The sequence below is a fragment of the Copadichromis virginalis genome, linkage group LG8 (genome assembly GCF_057382275.1).
Source record: "Copadichromis virginalis isolate Kocher_CV1m ecotype Utaka linkage group LG8, C_Virginalis_male_GT1.1, whole genome shotgun sequence".
Lineage (NCBI taxonomy): Eukaryota > Metazoa > Chordata > Actinopteri > Cichliformes > Cichlidae > Copadichromis > Copadichromis virginalis.
Genome location: NC_140625.1, coordinates 31,955,906 through 31,971,540, shown reverse-complemented (window position 1 = coordinate 31,971,540; position 15,635 = coordinate 31,955,906). Strand labels below are relative to the sequence as shown.

The 15,635-nt window shown below is 42.8% G+C and overlaps 1 protein-coding gene across 2 annotated transcripts; it reads left to right on the top strand.

The window, feature by feature from the left end:
• The first annotated feature begins 6,545 nt into the window (after window positions 1-6,545).
• LOC146704090 (microfibril-associated glycoprotein 4-like) lies at window positions 6,546-15,344 on the top strand. 2 transcript variants are annotated; one of them, XM_085467151.1, is made up of 7 exons: window positions 6,546-6,626; window positions 6,802-6,847; window positions 12,219-12,371; window positions 12,457-12,495; window positions 12,610-12,706; window positions 12,789-12,956; window positions 14,580-15,344. In XM_085467151.1, exons 2-7 carry the CDS (start codon window positions 6,842-6,844, stop codon window positions 14,831-14,833), a joined length of 717 nt encoding a protein of 238 aa, XP_085323277.1. In that variant the 5' UTR covers window positions 6,546-6,626; window positions 6,802-6,841; the 3' UTR covers window positions 14,834-15,344. The 2 variants fall into 2 exon arrangements, with proteins under 2 accessions (XP_085323277.1, XP_085323276.1); XM_085467150.1 differs by having other exon boundaries at window positions 6,556-6,640.
• Window positions 15,345-15,635: the final 291 nt, after the last annotated feature.

Sequence of the window (15,635 nt, the reverse complement as noted above, 5' to 3'; positions counted from 1 at the left end):
GCCATTGCGTCTGGGTGGGCAAAGGGGCAGCCCTCCATCTTAGTAGGATTGCACGCCTAGCTACAAGGGAGACGAAGGAGAGCATGCAACGCTGTGATGAGGTCAACCGTGCATCAGCCTCTCCAGTGGTGCCAAAAAGTGCAAGTAATGGGTTAGGATCCATATGGTGTCCAAGAATTAGGGACAAGGTTTGAAATACATCTCTCCAGAATCCTTCAAGGCTAGGGCACGTCCAGAACATATGGATAAGGGAAGCCTCCGCACTCCCACACTTATCACAAGTGGGGTCAACATTCAAGTGTTCGAGTGGCGGACACATAGGGATGTGGAGTTAAGTTGAGTATTAAGTCCCAAGTATCCATAGACAATGAGCGATTTAAATCTTGTTCCCAGGCCGTTTTAATCCGATCTATCGAAGAACCATTCATGCTCGCCAGCCTGTCATAGATAAGAGAGATAAACCCTTTACGTGTTGGAACTAGGGTAAGGAGCATATCCCCTGGGCTTGCAGCTGGTGCAACTGGGAAGTTTGGAATCTGAGATTGGAGGAAATGTCTGGTCTGCAGATATCTGAAAAGATGTGTACGTGGGAGATTGAACTTTTCAGAAAGCTGAGCAAAAGATGCAAAGATATTGTCAGAAAACAGATCATTGAAACATGTAATGCCCCTGTCACGCCAATCTCGAAATATAGGATCAGATAATGATGGCTGAAAAAAAGGGTTAGAAAAAATTGGACTCAGAAGGGAGAAGCCTGTAAATCGAAAATGCTTCCTCATCTGAGCCCACACCCTCACCGTGTGCCAGACAACTGGATTATCAATTGTCTTTTTTGGGGGAAGGGGGAGTGAAGAACCAATCAGGGCCAGGACAGAAGAGCCTGTAGTTGAGTTCAACTCCATGAGCACCCAGGACGGGCAATTACCTTTGTTTTGGAAGTACAGCCAAGAAATAATGTAGCGCATATTTGTTGCCCAATAGTAATATCGAAAGTTAGGCAGTGCCAAGCCTCCACGACTTTTGAGTTTTTGGAGTTGAGCCTTGTTCAATCAAGGTCGTTTACCTCTCCATATATAAGATGAGATAATTGAGTCCAATGAATCAAAGAAGGATTTGGGAATAAATACTGGTAGCAATTGGAAGAGATACAAAAATTTAGGAAGTATATTCATTTTGATTGAGTTGATTCTTCCCACCACAGAGGTGGAGAGAGGAGACCACTGTGCCAGATGTTTTTTTGTATTATTTAACAGAGGGAAAAGGCTCGCTTTGAAGAGACAATTATGCTTCCTTGTAATTATTACACCTAGATATGTAAATTGATTTCCTGCCATTTTAAAGGGGAGGGTAGTATAGTCATACACTGATGCATCTCCATCCACAGGAAACAACTCACTTTTGTATAGGTTGAGCTTGTATCCTGAAAACTGGCCAAATTGGCGAAGTATGGATAGCAACGTAGGTATAGATATTTTGGGATTTGAGATAAAGATTAAGAGATGATCTGCATACAAGGATACTTTGTGTTCAACACCCTTCCTCCATATCCCATCGATCTCCCCACAGCTGTGAAGTGCAATGGCAAGTGGCTCTATAGCCAGGTTGAAAAGGAGAGGACTTAAGGGGCATCCCTAACGGGTTCCTTGTTGGAGGTTGAAAGGCTGTGACTGTATGGAATTAGTAAAAACTGAAGCGTTAGGACACATATACAATAACCTCATCCATGAAATACATTTTGATCCAAAATTGAATTTATCTAGAACTGTGAATAAATATTTCCATTCGACCCGATCAAATGCGTTCTCCGCATATAAGGAAAGAATGCACTCAGGACCAGAGATGGGCAGTAACGCGTTACTTGTAACGTGTTACTGTAATCTGATTACTTTTTTCGAGTAACGAGTAAAGTAAGGGATTACTATTGCAAAACCGGTAATTAGATTACCGTTACTTCCCGTAGGAACGCTGCGTTACTGCGTTACTAAAACCGTGATTTTTTTGCGAGAATGTCTCATGACAGTGACGTAAGCGAGTGCGACGTTCGTGACAACAGCTGTGTGCAGATCAACAATGGATCACATATCGAGTGCAGAGAGAGTATGAGCGTGCAGCGTTTAAAGCGTGGAAGTACTGACCTTACTTTGAGTTTGATTCCATAAAAAGTGACAAAAACATTAGTGTCCGCTGTGCGTGGGAAGAAAACTTCTTTTTACAGCGAAAAAACCCCTAAACTTCCAACAAGCACCGAGTAGCTACGACGTAATGGGAAACTCACAGAGAAACTCGCGGATTCTTCCACTGACCGCGGCACACCTGCACCAGGGTAAACCTCCGCCTACCCCACTCCTGCTTTACAGGTGAAAATAGAGCAACAGGACCGCTGAGTCTTTGACTTTATTTATTTTCTGCTGTGTTTTACTTGCATCTATTTGAAAGACTGAGTGTAAACACAAAAAATATTTTATTTTATGAGCTGGAATGTGCAGAAAATAGGTTTAAATGTTAAACTAATTTATTCAAGTCAGAGAATGTTGCAGATAATTAAATGTTTGCTTGATGCATAAAGTTAAAAGATTTAAACTAATAAAACAAGTTAAAAAAAGAGACTTTTCCATTTGATTACATTTTGTATGATGGATTATGCAGAAAAAGTAGAATTGGGCTGAAAGATCTATCGCTTTATCACCTCTTCAGGTTGTAAATCGTGTTTTTAAAAAGTTACTAAGTAACTAAGTAATTAATTACTTTTGAAAATAAGTAATCAGTAAAGTAACGGGATTACTTTTTTGGGGAAGTAATCAGTAATTACTTACTGATTACTTTTTTCAAGTAACTTGACCAACACTGCTCAGGACTCTGACCGGAAGGGGTGTATAATATATCCAATAGATGGCAGATGTTGGAATAAGAGTAATGATTCTTAATGAAGCCTGTTTGATCTTCGGATATAACTGAGGGCAAAATATTTTCCAGTCTATGTGCCAAAACTTTGGCCAAAATTTTAGCATCGACATTTAATAGAGAAATTGGCCTGTAGGATGAGCATTCCACAGGATCCTTACCTTTCTTTGGGATAAGAGCAATACTTGCCTCGTAAAAGGATGCCGGAAGTTTACCACACTTCCATGAGTCGGAGAGGGTTAGATGTAGTTGGGGTAAAAGCAAGGGTGAAAATGCTTTGAAAAATTCTACGGGAAAGCCGTCAGGACCAGGGGATTTTCCAGACTGCAGTGAAGAAATGGCTGCAACCAGCCCTTCTGGCGTGATGGGTTGTTCATCTAATCTGTTTTTATTATCAGAGGAAAGCATAGGTACATTCAAAGTCTTTAGAAAGTTATCCATTAAGGTGCTTTCCTGCGGTGATTCAGAGGTGTAAAGTTGGGAGTAAAAAGTCCTAAACGTATCGTTAATTTTGGAAGGATCCGAAGTGATATTACCATTAGCCATTCTAACCTTTGTGATGTGTCGTTTCGCCTGGAAGCCCCTTAACTGGCTGGCAAGCATCCTGCCCGATTTCTCGCCATGAATATAAAACAAACTCTTACTCTTCAGGAGCTGACGTTCAGTTGAGTGTGTTGAGAGGAGATCGAATTTAGTCTGAAGCTCCACACGCTTATTGTATAAATCTGGGCTTTTTACCTTAGCATAGAGCAGGTCTACTTCTTTGATTCGGTTGACTAAATCGAGTCGTTCTATACGGGCCATTTTCTTCATATTAGCAGTGTAGGAAATAACTGGTCCCCTGAGAAAGGCTTTTAGTGTATCCCAAATTATTAAGCTAGAAGTTTCTCCTGTGGTATTTGTTTTAAGAAACAAGGTTATTTGTTCTTTCATGAATTCCAGGAAGTTTACATCTGCCAGGAGAGTCGAATTAAAACGCCAGTGTTGTCTGGGTTGAGGGATGTCTGGGAAACTCATTGATAGCACAACAGGGGCGTGGTCTGACATTACTATGGTCTGGTATTCACAGGATTGGACCCATGGGGTCAGCTGATTATGAATAAGAAAATAATCGATCCTAGAATAAGTGTGGTGTACCTGTGAAAAAAAAAAGAGTACCCTCTTCTGTGGGGGTGTAAGCAGCGCCAAACATCAGAGACACCACAGTTAGATAAAAAGGATTGAATGAAAAGAGCAGATTTACTGACAGCACAGGGATTCGGTGAGGATCGGTCTAACACAGGGTCCAGCCAGCAGTTGAGGTCACCACCAAGTATGAGAGAGTATGAGCTCAGATCAGGCAGCAATGAGAAAGCACGCTGCAAGAAATCGACATTATCAATATTGGGCGCATATATGTTGGCCAACACTACTTTCATATTGTAAAGCTTACCCGAAACAAAAACGTACCGGCCACTCGTATCAGAAATTACATTATGTTTTTCAAAGGGAATATTTTGGTCAATTAAAATAGAAACGCCTCTGGCCTTAGCCTGAAAGGTGGAATGAAAATGCTGCCCTGCCCATCGGGACAAAAGACGAGAGTTATCCGAATCACGGAGGTGTGTTTCTTGTAGAAAGACAAGAGCTGCCTTAAACTGCTTTATGTGTGAGAGCACCTTCCTTCTTTTCACAGGGTGGTTAAGCCTTTGAAGCAATGTGATATGAATAGCCTCCCTGCTAGTAAATAGCGGTGGAGAAGAAAAAGAAGAAAAGAAAAAAAAGAAGTGTCAGCAACTTATGAGTATGAACGAAAGTCCTTGCATATCTCAGGAGAGGAAGGTAGTCAGAACAGACTACTCACAGGGCTGTCCCGCGGACAAACGTCGGGACCAGACAAGCAGGCTCTCAGGGTGATTCGGCTGTAGCGGGCAGGTCGTCCAAGTATCTCGCTTCATCGGCCGAATGAAGCCAGCGTCTTGCGCCGTCAAGAGACGTGATGCGAAGTCGTGCAGGATACAGCAGAGCAGGCTTGAGACCTCGTTTATACAGCTCAGACATCACTTCACGGTACTCCGCTCGCTTGCTCAGAACTTCCGGGCAGTAGTCCTCCACCACGCGAATCTGCCAACCATGGTATTCTAGTTTCCCTCCTCGCCGGGGTTCTCGGATAAGAAGGTCCTTTACCTGGTACCGATGAAGGTGTATAATTACGGGGTGCGGTCTCTGTCCTGGGGCCAGCTTAGCGGCAGGTATACGGTGAGCTCTGTCAATCTCCGGGTGGGTCGGGAGCCTCTCCTTCCCGAAAACCTCGCAGAGCAAATCTGCAAAAAATTCTGTGGGATGCCCACCTTCAGCACCTTCCTCGAGTCCCAGGATACGCAGGTTTTGGCGCCTACTTCGGCTTTCTAAGTCCGTAACTTTAGCCAGAAGTTTAGTGTTAGATTCGCTGAGGTTGGAACAAATGTTCTCAAGGTCTCTAACCCGCTGGCTTAAGTCGTCCGCTGCTAGCTCTAAAGATCCGAGCCGCTGACCATGATCATCTACCGCAGAGCGGACTTCGTCAAACTTTGACTCCAGTAGGCCAAAAGATGTTTTGAAATCGCTGGCCAATGCCTCCCTATGCTGCTCCAGAAGGGAGGAGATGGCCGCCATGTTCCGCTTAGGTGCGTCGTCCTCCTTTTCTGCCGCTTTAGTGTGTTTTGAGGCCATGTTAGAACGAACAAAAACCAATTTCGGAACCCGTAAAATAAAATATACGCAGTTCAAAAGTTTTTTTGTGAATTGGCAGGTTTAGGAGTGGAAAAAGGTAGAAAAGTTAGCGGAGCAGTCTTCTCCTCTTCCTACTACATCCCCCTAGCGACCGGAAGTCACAGAAGTTTATATACTAGCACATTATCAACACCATGATGTCGTCTGGTGTAATCGACCAAACAAAGGCTCGCTTTTCTCTGGTCACTTTTCTACCTGTTCTCAAACTTCTGCCATCAGATAAATCTGAAAGGAAAAGTATGCTGCTTGACTTGGATGCTGCTGTTAGGACTCTAGACCTCTGTTTAAGTTTTCCAGTGCGGGTGCTGATGTTGTTGCCAGGTCCACATTTCCACATCCATGTGGAGTTGGTGTGTCTGGCTTCCTCCTAACTATGCCCTCCACAAGGAGTGCTCTGGACCCTGAACACCAGCCATCAAGTCAATCAACAAGAGACAAAAAGTGCAAGACACACTGCCCCAATCCTGCCGAAACTATACCACAACTCAGTGGTAGCCCCGCCCCCACCTGAATGGCCTGCAGGTTCCCCAGAATTAGGCAGAAATGCTTTGAATTCTAAATTTACATTTTCAAGCTTCACTCACTGCGCCCCACGTCTTTATCTTTGAAGTCTCACTGAATTCAAGCGGGTCAAGTAAATGAGCTCTCCTCTGCACTGTCCCATGATACGTGCATCACAGCAGCAAGTATCGGAGGCGTTGCACTGAAAGATAAACACTCATGTAATTACTGGGTGGATCAGCACATATATTAAATGCAAATAAACCTGATGTGCTTTGTGCTTCAGCCTGAGAACATCCTGGTTGTGTTTTTTTGGGAAACTTGAAGCGTGTAACTTTAGACAGTGTAAAGAGTGGCGTGACTCTGTTGTGTCTGCCCTCCTGCAGATATAAGCAGGGACTCTGGGAGACTCTGACACACTGAGGGAGAACAGCCGTGTGGTGTCTCTGAAGCGTGTTCAGCTCCAACTGCAGGTGACTTCACACAGGTATCTGTAGTAACGTAGCAGCAGTGCTTTAATATTACTGCCAAATAGAGTGTGTGAAACTTTCAGGATATTTTAAGCAGACTTTGCTGTAAATGCGTTAAACGCAGATTAGATTTCAATGATTGAATGAGGTGATCCTCACAGTAATCCTTTCCTTTCAGATCTACATCAGCAGATACTAACTCCCACAGAAATCTGACCATGAAGGTAAGTTTGTGACCTTAAATATTTCTGGTTAAGTATCAGTGTAGGAGTGAGTGGTGGTGACCCTCCTGACCCTCGGTCTGCTGTGATCGCCTCATTAAACAGTGTTGATACCTAAAACTCCGCCTTCCTTCTTGAATGTGTCTGTTTGATGACTTTACCTGAGCAGCACCTTCACTATCAGAGCCTGATGCCAATCATGTAATGAAGGAAGGGACACAAATTATACTGGATATCATTTTAAGAAGTACTGAAGTAATAATACATAGAGAGTGAATAACTTTATGTAGAGTTTATGTCATTTTAAGTAGTGCATAAGTTACATGAAAGGGGGCAGAAAACAAGTTCTTTAAGTACTATTGTCCATGATATAAATACATAAAAACTGTGTTTCTCTGTCCTGTTCTGTCTGTATATGTGTGCTTTTTTGCTGCTGATACAACCAAATTTCCCCTTGTGGGACAATTAAAGGATTAAAGGAGTATTCTATTCTATTCTTCTCTAAGTAATAGTCTTTGGCGCCAAAGAAAAACGATTACAGGTCACCAGAGAACTTCAATCTATACATCTAAAAACTACAAACCAGGCGAGAAATTTGGGTGTAGTGATGGATGCAGACCTAAACTTAGAAAAACACATTAAGACAATAACAAAGTCAGCTTACTATCACCTCAAGAATATATCAAGGATAAAAGATCTGATGTCTCAACAGGACCTGGAAAAACTAGTCCATGCATTCATCTTTAGTAGGCTTGATTACTGTAACAGCATCTTTACAGGTCTACCTAAAAAATCAGTCAGACAACTACAGCTCATTCAGAACTCTGCTGCTCGAGTCCTCACTAAGACCAAAAAAGTGGACCACATCAGTCCAGCTCTGAGGTCTTTACACTGGCTGCCTGTCCGTCAGAGGATAGACTTTAAAGTTCTGATGCTGGCCTATAAAGCTCTGAATGGTTTAGGACCAAAATACATCAGTGACCTCCTGACCCAGTATGAACCATCCAGATCCCTCAGGTCATCTGGATCCGGTCTTTTATCAGTTCCCAGAGTCAGAACCAGACACGGAGAAGCTGCATTCAGCTTTTATGCTCCTTATATCTGGAACAAACTCCCAGAAAGCCTCAGATCAGCTGAAACACTCAGTTTATTTAAATCCAGGTTGAAGACTCACCTGTTCTCAGCTGCATTTGAATAAAGCACCAAATCCACACTTTAAGCTTAAATTTCAAAACTTACATTTTAACTACTGATTTTATCTACTGTTCTGATTTTATCTGTTTTGATTTTATATACTGTTTTGTTTGTTTGTTTGTTTGTTTGTTAAGTGGGGTTAGAGCTCTGGGTAGCTCCCCAGCTGGGTCTAGACTGGGTCTAGAGAGTATTTTAAATTCAGGGAATTTAAAATAGAAAGTAGCTCGTCCACAGAAGGACTGGTAGCTCCCCTTACGATAAGGGTTCAGATCGCGCGAACAGGTGTGAAATGTGTGTGTTTAGTTTGTTTGTTTGTTTGCTTGTTTTAATCAATTTTAAATCATGCTTTTTATTTGTTTTTGTTTCTAATGTCTCTGTAAAGCACTTTGAATCACCTTGTTGTTGAATTGTGCTATACAAATAAATTTGCCTTGCCTGCCTTCTCTAAGTAATTTTTAGCAGTGTGTAAATGACTTCATGTTGAACTGCATACACGTGCAGAGACTGCATGATGTAGACGTTTAACATTACCTTATGACATTTTTATTATTGCACAGATGTTGCAACAATCAAAGATCTTCCATTGCATAGAAAACTGTGAGCAGGACTGTTCCCCCTTTACGACTTAGCAAAGAACAGCAGGCTGATTAATGGATGATAATGGATGGGCGCACTGACAGATAAGCCTCAGTCAGTGCGCCCCAGGGTGGCTGTGGCTACAATGTAGCTGCCATCACCAGTGTGTGAATGTGTGTGAATGGGTGGATGACTGGATATGTAAAGCGCTTTGGGGTCCTTAGGGACTAGTAAAGCGCTATATAAATACAGGCCATTTTACCATTTATAAGAATGTAAAGTGAAACGTTAATCTACTGCACACTGAGTCTGTGCTCCCAAAAGTATTTACACTGGAAGATGAACGTTTTCTCGGCTTTTGTTCCGAGAAGTTACATTTTACTTAAAGTACTTTCTATTTACAGTAGAATTATTTCTTCTTCTTGTCTCTGTTCAGGACATACACCAGTATGGTTGTTTCAGTATGCTGCAATAGTTTTTAGTAGTTATAGTTTCTAAATTACATTGTTTATCTGTGATTGATCTGTTATTGATTGCTGCTGGTCCTGAGGACAGATGACACCAGAGCAAGTACTGCAGTTTTGGTGGGACGGGTCTTGTGCCGAACTACCACATGTGGACATTTGCACAGGTCACCACATTTTAACACACTGGGTCACCTCAGGTGTCACAGGCCAGTTATCTAATCTGTGAATATTCGAGCTAATCCTTTATTTATTTTATTTAGTTTCATTTATCATCGAAGGTCTCAGTGGTAAACTGTGAACCTGACAAGTCTTTTTGTAGTTTGATCTTTCTCACACGTTCATGTTTTAGTTGATGTTAATGACACTATTTCGTGCACTCTTCACATAATAACAAGAATTCACCTACACACACTTGCCCGGGTTACTTTCTGTGCTCCAACAAAGAAGTATGACGACGTTTCAGTTCAGTATAGTTTTATTTGTAAGGCACCAAATCACAACAGCAGTCACATCGAGGAACTTTATATTGAAAGCTAAACACAATACAAACTGATCAGAGCCCCTGTGGCTTCATAACGTTGGGCGTGTTGAAGGAGACGTGCACGTCGCTTCAGTTTGTCGCAGCTCAAAGTGAAATGAATTTGATTGTGTTCCAGTTTCTGTTTTCAGTGTAAAAGACACCTCGTAAAACATGAAGACCTCGTTCATAGTTTTAGCTGCTGTAACTTTACGGCTTCAGTCAGTGGTTTAGTAGGTTTGAGCTTAACAAGCTGCACGTATAAAATACAGCAGCAGAAAATCTAAATGACATTAAAAACATGCTGTAAATAAAAGAATCAACGAAAACACGGCACCTCCGCCCAATGTTCCCTCTAAGCTGCGCACTGCTGGCATCTCTGCACACAGAAAATCTGCATTGCTAACAAAAAAAATCTAACCTGAATTGAAATTAAAATTAAAATTTCAACAATTCTGTTCTGCAGTGTGAGTCAGTGACTGGCTGCTCCCGTATGGGAACGATGCCACATTTGTATAAACGCAGCTAATCAATGTCGCTGATGACAGCGTCCTTATGTGCTGACACCTGAGTTTTAGCGAGCAAGGCGGCTGATGTGGAGTGAAGCCACGTTAATGACAACGTGTACAACCATTGGAGATGTGAGCAGCACAGACGAACAACTGACGGGAAAAGTGTGGACTTTATACCAGTTTTTAAATTGTGTTGGTCGGCCGTGTAAAACCAGAGTTATGATAAAATATCTGCAATGTTTGGTTTTCTTCCTGAATACTGTCGTTGTTTATATTTACTGCAGGAAGAAACGGGAAAAACTGCGTTTTATAAGGAAAACGCTCGAAAGCCTGTGAGCAGAAACAACACCAACCCCCCCCCCCCCCCATCCTTTCCTATTGGTTGAAAAATGTCGACCAATCAAAAAATGATATGGCAACATGGCATCTAGTTGTTAAGAAACGGGGGAAGTTTTAGGAGTGACGGCGTGTTTTGAGATGTGAGAGATTTGAGACGTTTAGCGCAAATCTTGTGTAGTTAGTGTGTAGTTAGTGTGTAGTTACTGTGTAGTTACTGTGTAGTTAGTGTGTAGTTACTGTGTAGTTAGTGTGTAGTTAGTGTGTAGTTACTGTGTAGTTGGTGTGTAGTTACTGTGTAGTTACTGTGTAGTTACTGTGTAGTTAGTGTGTAGTTACTGTGTAGTTACTGTGTAGTTAGTGTGTAGTTAGTGTGTAGTTACTGTGTAGTTACTGTGTAGTTACTGTGTAGTTAGTGTGTAGTTACTGTGTAGTTACTGTGTAGTTAGTGTGTAGTTACTGTGTAGTTAGTGTGTAGTTACTGTGTAGTTACTGTGTAGTTAGTGTGTAGTTGGTGTGTAGTTACTGTGTAGTTACTGTGTAGTTAGTGTGTAGTTAGTGTGTAGTTACTGTGTAGTTACTGTGTAGTTACTGTGTAGTTAGTGTGTAGTTACTGTGTAGTTAGTGTGTAGTTAGTGTGTAGTTACTGTGTAGTTACTGTGTAGTTAGTGTGTAGTTAGTGTGTAGTTAGTGTGTAGTGTAGTCAATAGTTTTGTTGTGTGTCAGAACAATGAGGCGACTGCTGAGTGTTACAGGTGTTACAGCAGTGACACATCTGCTGCTGTCAGGCCTGCAGGTATCAGGCTGTTGTTCTCCTTCATCTCATAGTGGACAGAAATTATTTTTTGTGACACAAATAATTTGTGTGGCATCAGATTTGATGCAGAACAGCTGATTGTTCTGTAAATAGTTTGAAATGTTTGTTTAAAAACCGCCTTGGCTGCATTTTTAGGTAAACAGCTGCAAAAAATGTTGTTGTTTGCAAAACTCAGTTACTTTTTTGAAGAAGTAACTATATAATTAACTGCCCAACATTGGTCATTATTTACTGTATTTGCAGACAGAGTTACAGACTCTCTCCCAGACCACAGACTCAGAATACAGTCAGCTTTATATAAAAGAAATAAATAAAGTTGTGTTTTCAAAATTGGAGTTCAAGTTATTTTTCCTTCCAATAGTGTTAACATAACAAGATTTGTTTACATTTTCATTGTAAGGGGGCTAAAGCAGTTAAATAAAAGTAGTCTAACATAAATGCTGTAATTTGATTACTTTAATAAACATGTAACTTGGATGGATTGGATGCTGGCGTGACCACAGTGCACACGCCTGCTGTCGCTCACAGTGGTCCAAGGGACGCTCAGGGAGTTTGTGCGTTCAGACACGTGAAACATTAGAGGGAACATTGCCTCCATCTTAACTCTGAACATAGCCTGCTCCTGAGGTCTGTGCCACCAAGCAGGATTTCCTCTTATCCAGGTAACTTAAGTCTGGATTTTCTGGGGATGGTTCAGAATGGTTCTTGTTCTGTGCAGGTCAGAGATCAACAGGAATACAACAATATAACAAAGCATGAACTCACTTTACAATGAAAGGCAACAGGACTATACTAAGAAGTGAGCACAGGGAGGGGGGTTTGGCTGAACCACACCTGTGCAGCCTAAACAAGACTTCAGCACAGCTGAGAGGCAAAGCTGAGGGAGAATCACAGGCTTGTTGAGCTTGGTAGGAAGTGAATATTGTGCAAATGAAAGGCTTCTTCTCTGTTCCAGCTGCCAGCGGTCTTCATCGTCCTCCTCCTCGCTCCTGCGTTGACCAGCTGCACGGAGCTCATCCAGCCGAGGGACTGCAGCGACATCCGCCGCCAGGACAGAAGCCAAAGCAGCGGCGTGTACACCATCTATCCCCTTGGAGAAAGGGTGCAGGTACAGTCCACCCTCTCTGGGACTCTGGGTCCTGTTCATGTCCACGTCTTTAAGCAGCTAGAGTGTGACAGGTGTTTGTGTGCAGGTGTACTGTGACATGGACTCAGAAGGAGGAGGCTGGACGGTGAGTGCTTGTAACTAAAAAGTGTCAGCGCGGGAACATTTAACAGGAGCACTGCTGTAAATCCAGATCTGTGCTCCCTGAAACCAGAGATGTTTCTGCTGCCTCCTCCCCCAGGTGTTCCAGAGGAGGATGGACGGCACGGTGAACTTCTACAGACCCTGGGATCAATACAAGATGGGCTTTGGTGACGCTGCTGGAGAGTACTGGCTCAGTGAGAGTTTTATTGGATGATCTGCAGCTCTGTACCAAACAGCCCTGCATGTTTCTGACTGTGTGCTTGTGTGTGAATGTAGGTCTCGATGTGATCAACATTATGACATCCAAGCAAAAGAGTGAGCTGCTGGTGGACATGGAGGACTTTGAAGGGAAGAAAGTGTTCGCTCGTTACTCTTCATTTAAGGTGGATGCTGAATGTGACGGATACAAACTGACTGTTACTGGATTCAAGGACGGAGGCGCAGGTGAGTGAAGTGGCACAGGGTCAGTGTAGCATCAGAATAGAATAGAATAGAATACGCCTTTATTGTCATTGTACATGTACAATGACACAAATGAACAGAAAAGATCAACAAAGAAGAGGAATGGGTAGAATGGAACAGGTGGTGGGCGGGGTTTGAGGGGTCGCCTGTGAGTCTCTGAGACAGGAGGATCTGGCGATGGCCTCCAGGAGTGTCAGAGGGCAGCCAATGATATTGTGGGCAGTGTTAATGACCCTCTGTGCAGCCTCCCTGTTCTCAGTCGTGGCCCCTGAGTACCAAACACCAGGCAGGATGATATGCAGACGACACCCAGCTCTATCTGTGCATGAAGCCAGATAACACACACCAATGAGTTAAACTGCAGGAATGTCTTAAAGACATAAAGACCTGGATGGCCGCTAACTTTCTGCTTCTTAATTCAGATCAAACTGAGGTTATTGTACTCGGCCCTGAAAAGCTTAGAAATATGGTATCTAAGCAGATTCTTACTCTGGATGGCATTACCTTGGCCTCCAGTAACACTGTGAGGAACCTTGGAGTCATTTTTGACCAGGACATGTCCTTCAACGCACATATTAAACAAATATGTAAGACTGCTTTCTTCCATTTGTGCAACATCTCTAAAGTTAGAAATATCCTGTCTCAGAGTGACGCTGAAAAACTAGTTCATGCATTTATTACTTCCAGGCTGGACGACTGTAATTCATTATTATCAGGAAGTCCTAAAAACTCCCTGAAAAGCCTTCAGCTGATCCAAAATGCTGCAGCAAGAGTCCTGACAGGGACTAGAAAGAGAGAGCAGATTTCTCCTGTTTTGGCTTCCTGTTAAATCCAGAATTCAAAATCCTGCTCCTCACATACAAGGTCTTAAATAATCAGGCCCCATCTCATCTTAATGACCTTGTAGTACCATATCACCCTATTAGAGCACTTCGCTCTCGCTCTGCAGGCCTACTTGTTGTTCCTAGAGTATTTAAAAGTAGAATGGGAGGCAGAGCCTTCAGTTTCCAGGCCCTCTTCTGTGGAACCAGCTTCGATCACTGTCCTCTGCTCTCATTTCTTCAGTTTTCACTGAGCTTTCAAAGATGACATGAGGAGGCTGCTGTTTATTCAGATCTTATTTTATTCATTTTGAGATGATTGTTAAAAATCAACAGTTTATTGCAGTGGTTTCTTTTCACGATGTGAGAAACCTGAAGAATTAGCTCGACAGATAAGCGCTGATTCAGTTTCCCATGTTTCAGTTTCTGAGTCAATTATTACAGAAAAAGGACTAAAATCAAGACTTTGGATGTTGTCAGGACCATAGACACACCTGCAGTTTAACTACGTGTCTTGTCTGATGTGCCTTCAGGGATAAATAAAGCTGGTGTCAGCTACATACCAATGAAAATGACTTTACTGCGTGACGAAGTCTCCCAGTTCACATGAACAAACTGGAGTCTGTCAACCACATATGATTCAAACTGTGCACCTGCTGCTTTTTACTCCCCAGTATGAGTCCAGTCTGTGTCATGGCCCACTGAAAACACTCCCGGTACACATGCAGACCAGTCTGACTGGGATTAGTGGTAATTTTGTGATTGTTCATCTGTGTTTCTGCAGGAGATGCCCTGAGTTATCACAACGGACAGAAGTTCACTACATTTGACAAAGACCAGGACACCTGGTCAGGGAACTGTGCAAAATCATATCTGGGGGCGTTCTGGTACAATGCCTGTCACTATGCAAACCCTAATGGGGTTTATCGTTGGGGAGCTGATGGCACTATCTTTGCTGTTGGAGTGGCCTGGCACCAGTGGAAAGGTCATAATTACTCTCTGAAGACCATCAGCATGAAGATCCGTCCTGTGCAGTAAATCTGCAGGACAAACACAGCAGAACATTTCGTGTTGATCTCTTTTCTTTCCTTTATCATGTAATTCCAGAGAATCTTTAACTTTCAGAGTCAGTCGAAGATGTAAATATTTCAGAAGAGCCGTCAGAGTGTGAGTGAGCTGCTGCCTGCAGGTGGAGTGAAATGATGGACAGAGACCAGTATGAGCTGATGTAGTTAACCTGTATGAGAGCAGCTGCAATGAACACGTTCCTCCTCTAGAGGTCTCTGCTGTGAGTCTCGGTCCACTGAGTGCATGTGTGTGCTTTCTGGAGGACCCGGACTCCACGTTGAGCCACACTGTGTCAGGATGTTACTGCTAGTTTAGGTTGGGATGTTGTCGGCTGTCTCAGAAGCTCTCGGTTGGTCCAGATGTTCCTCAGTCTGCAGCTCAGCACACTCAGATTTAACGTCTCACTGACTGTTTGGTGGAGGTCTGATAGCTGGTGTGAATCATTATCTGCTGTATCCTGATAATAAATGAGAAGCAAACAGCTGAGGTGTTCTCGTGGTCTTTGTGTGTTTCTGTCTGGATTCTGGAGCCGCCCTCACACTAAAGCTCCACCTGCTTCAGGGTGAAGACACTGATATTAATATTCAGTATTTCTATACCTAAAGTTACACAACTGGATTTTACTTCTGAGAAGTTCATACTGAGCTTTTGTCTCAGGTGCCTGTGCAGCACATCCACAAAGACACTGATGCTGTCATGTTGCAGCCTTGTTCAAAAATGGAGTCACTTCACTTTTCACTTACATTAAAATTGCAGCGCCCCAACACAGGAA

What these genes read in the sequence shown, in the direction of transcription:
- LOC146704090 (XM_085467151.1), top strand. An exon ending in CCCTTGGAGAAAGGGTGCAG is followed by an intron (nt 12,372 to 12,456) that starts GTACAGTCCACC and finishes GTTTGTGTGCAG; the next exon opens with GTGTACTGTGACATGGACTC. An exon ending in CAGAAGGAGGAGGCTGGACG is followed by an intron (nt 12,496 to 12,609) that starts GTGAGTGCTTGT and finishes CTCCTCCCCCAG; the next exon opens with GTGTTCCAGAGGAGGATGGA.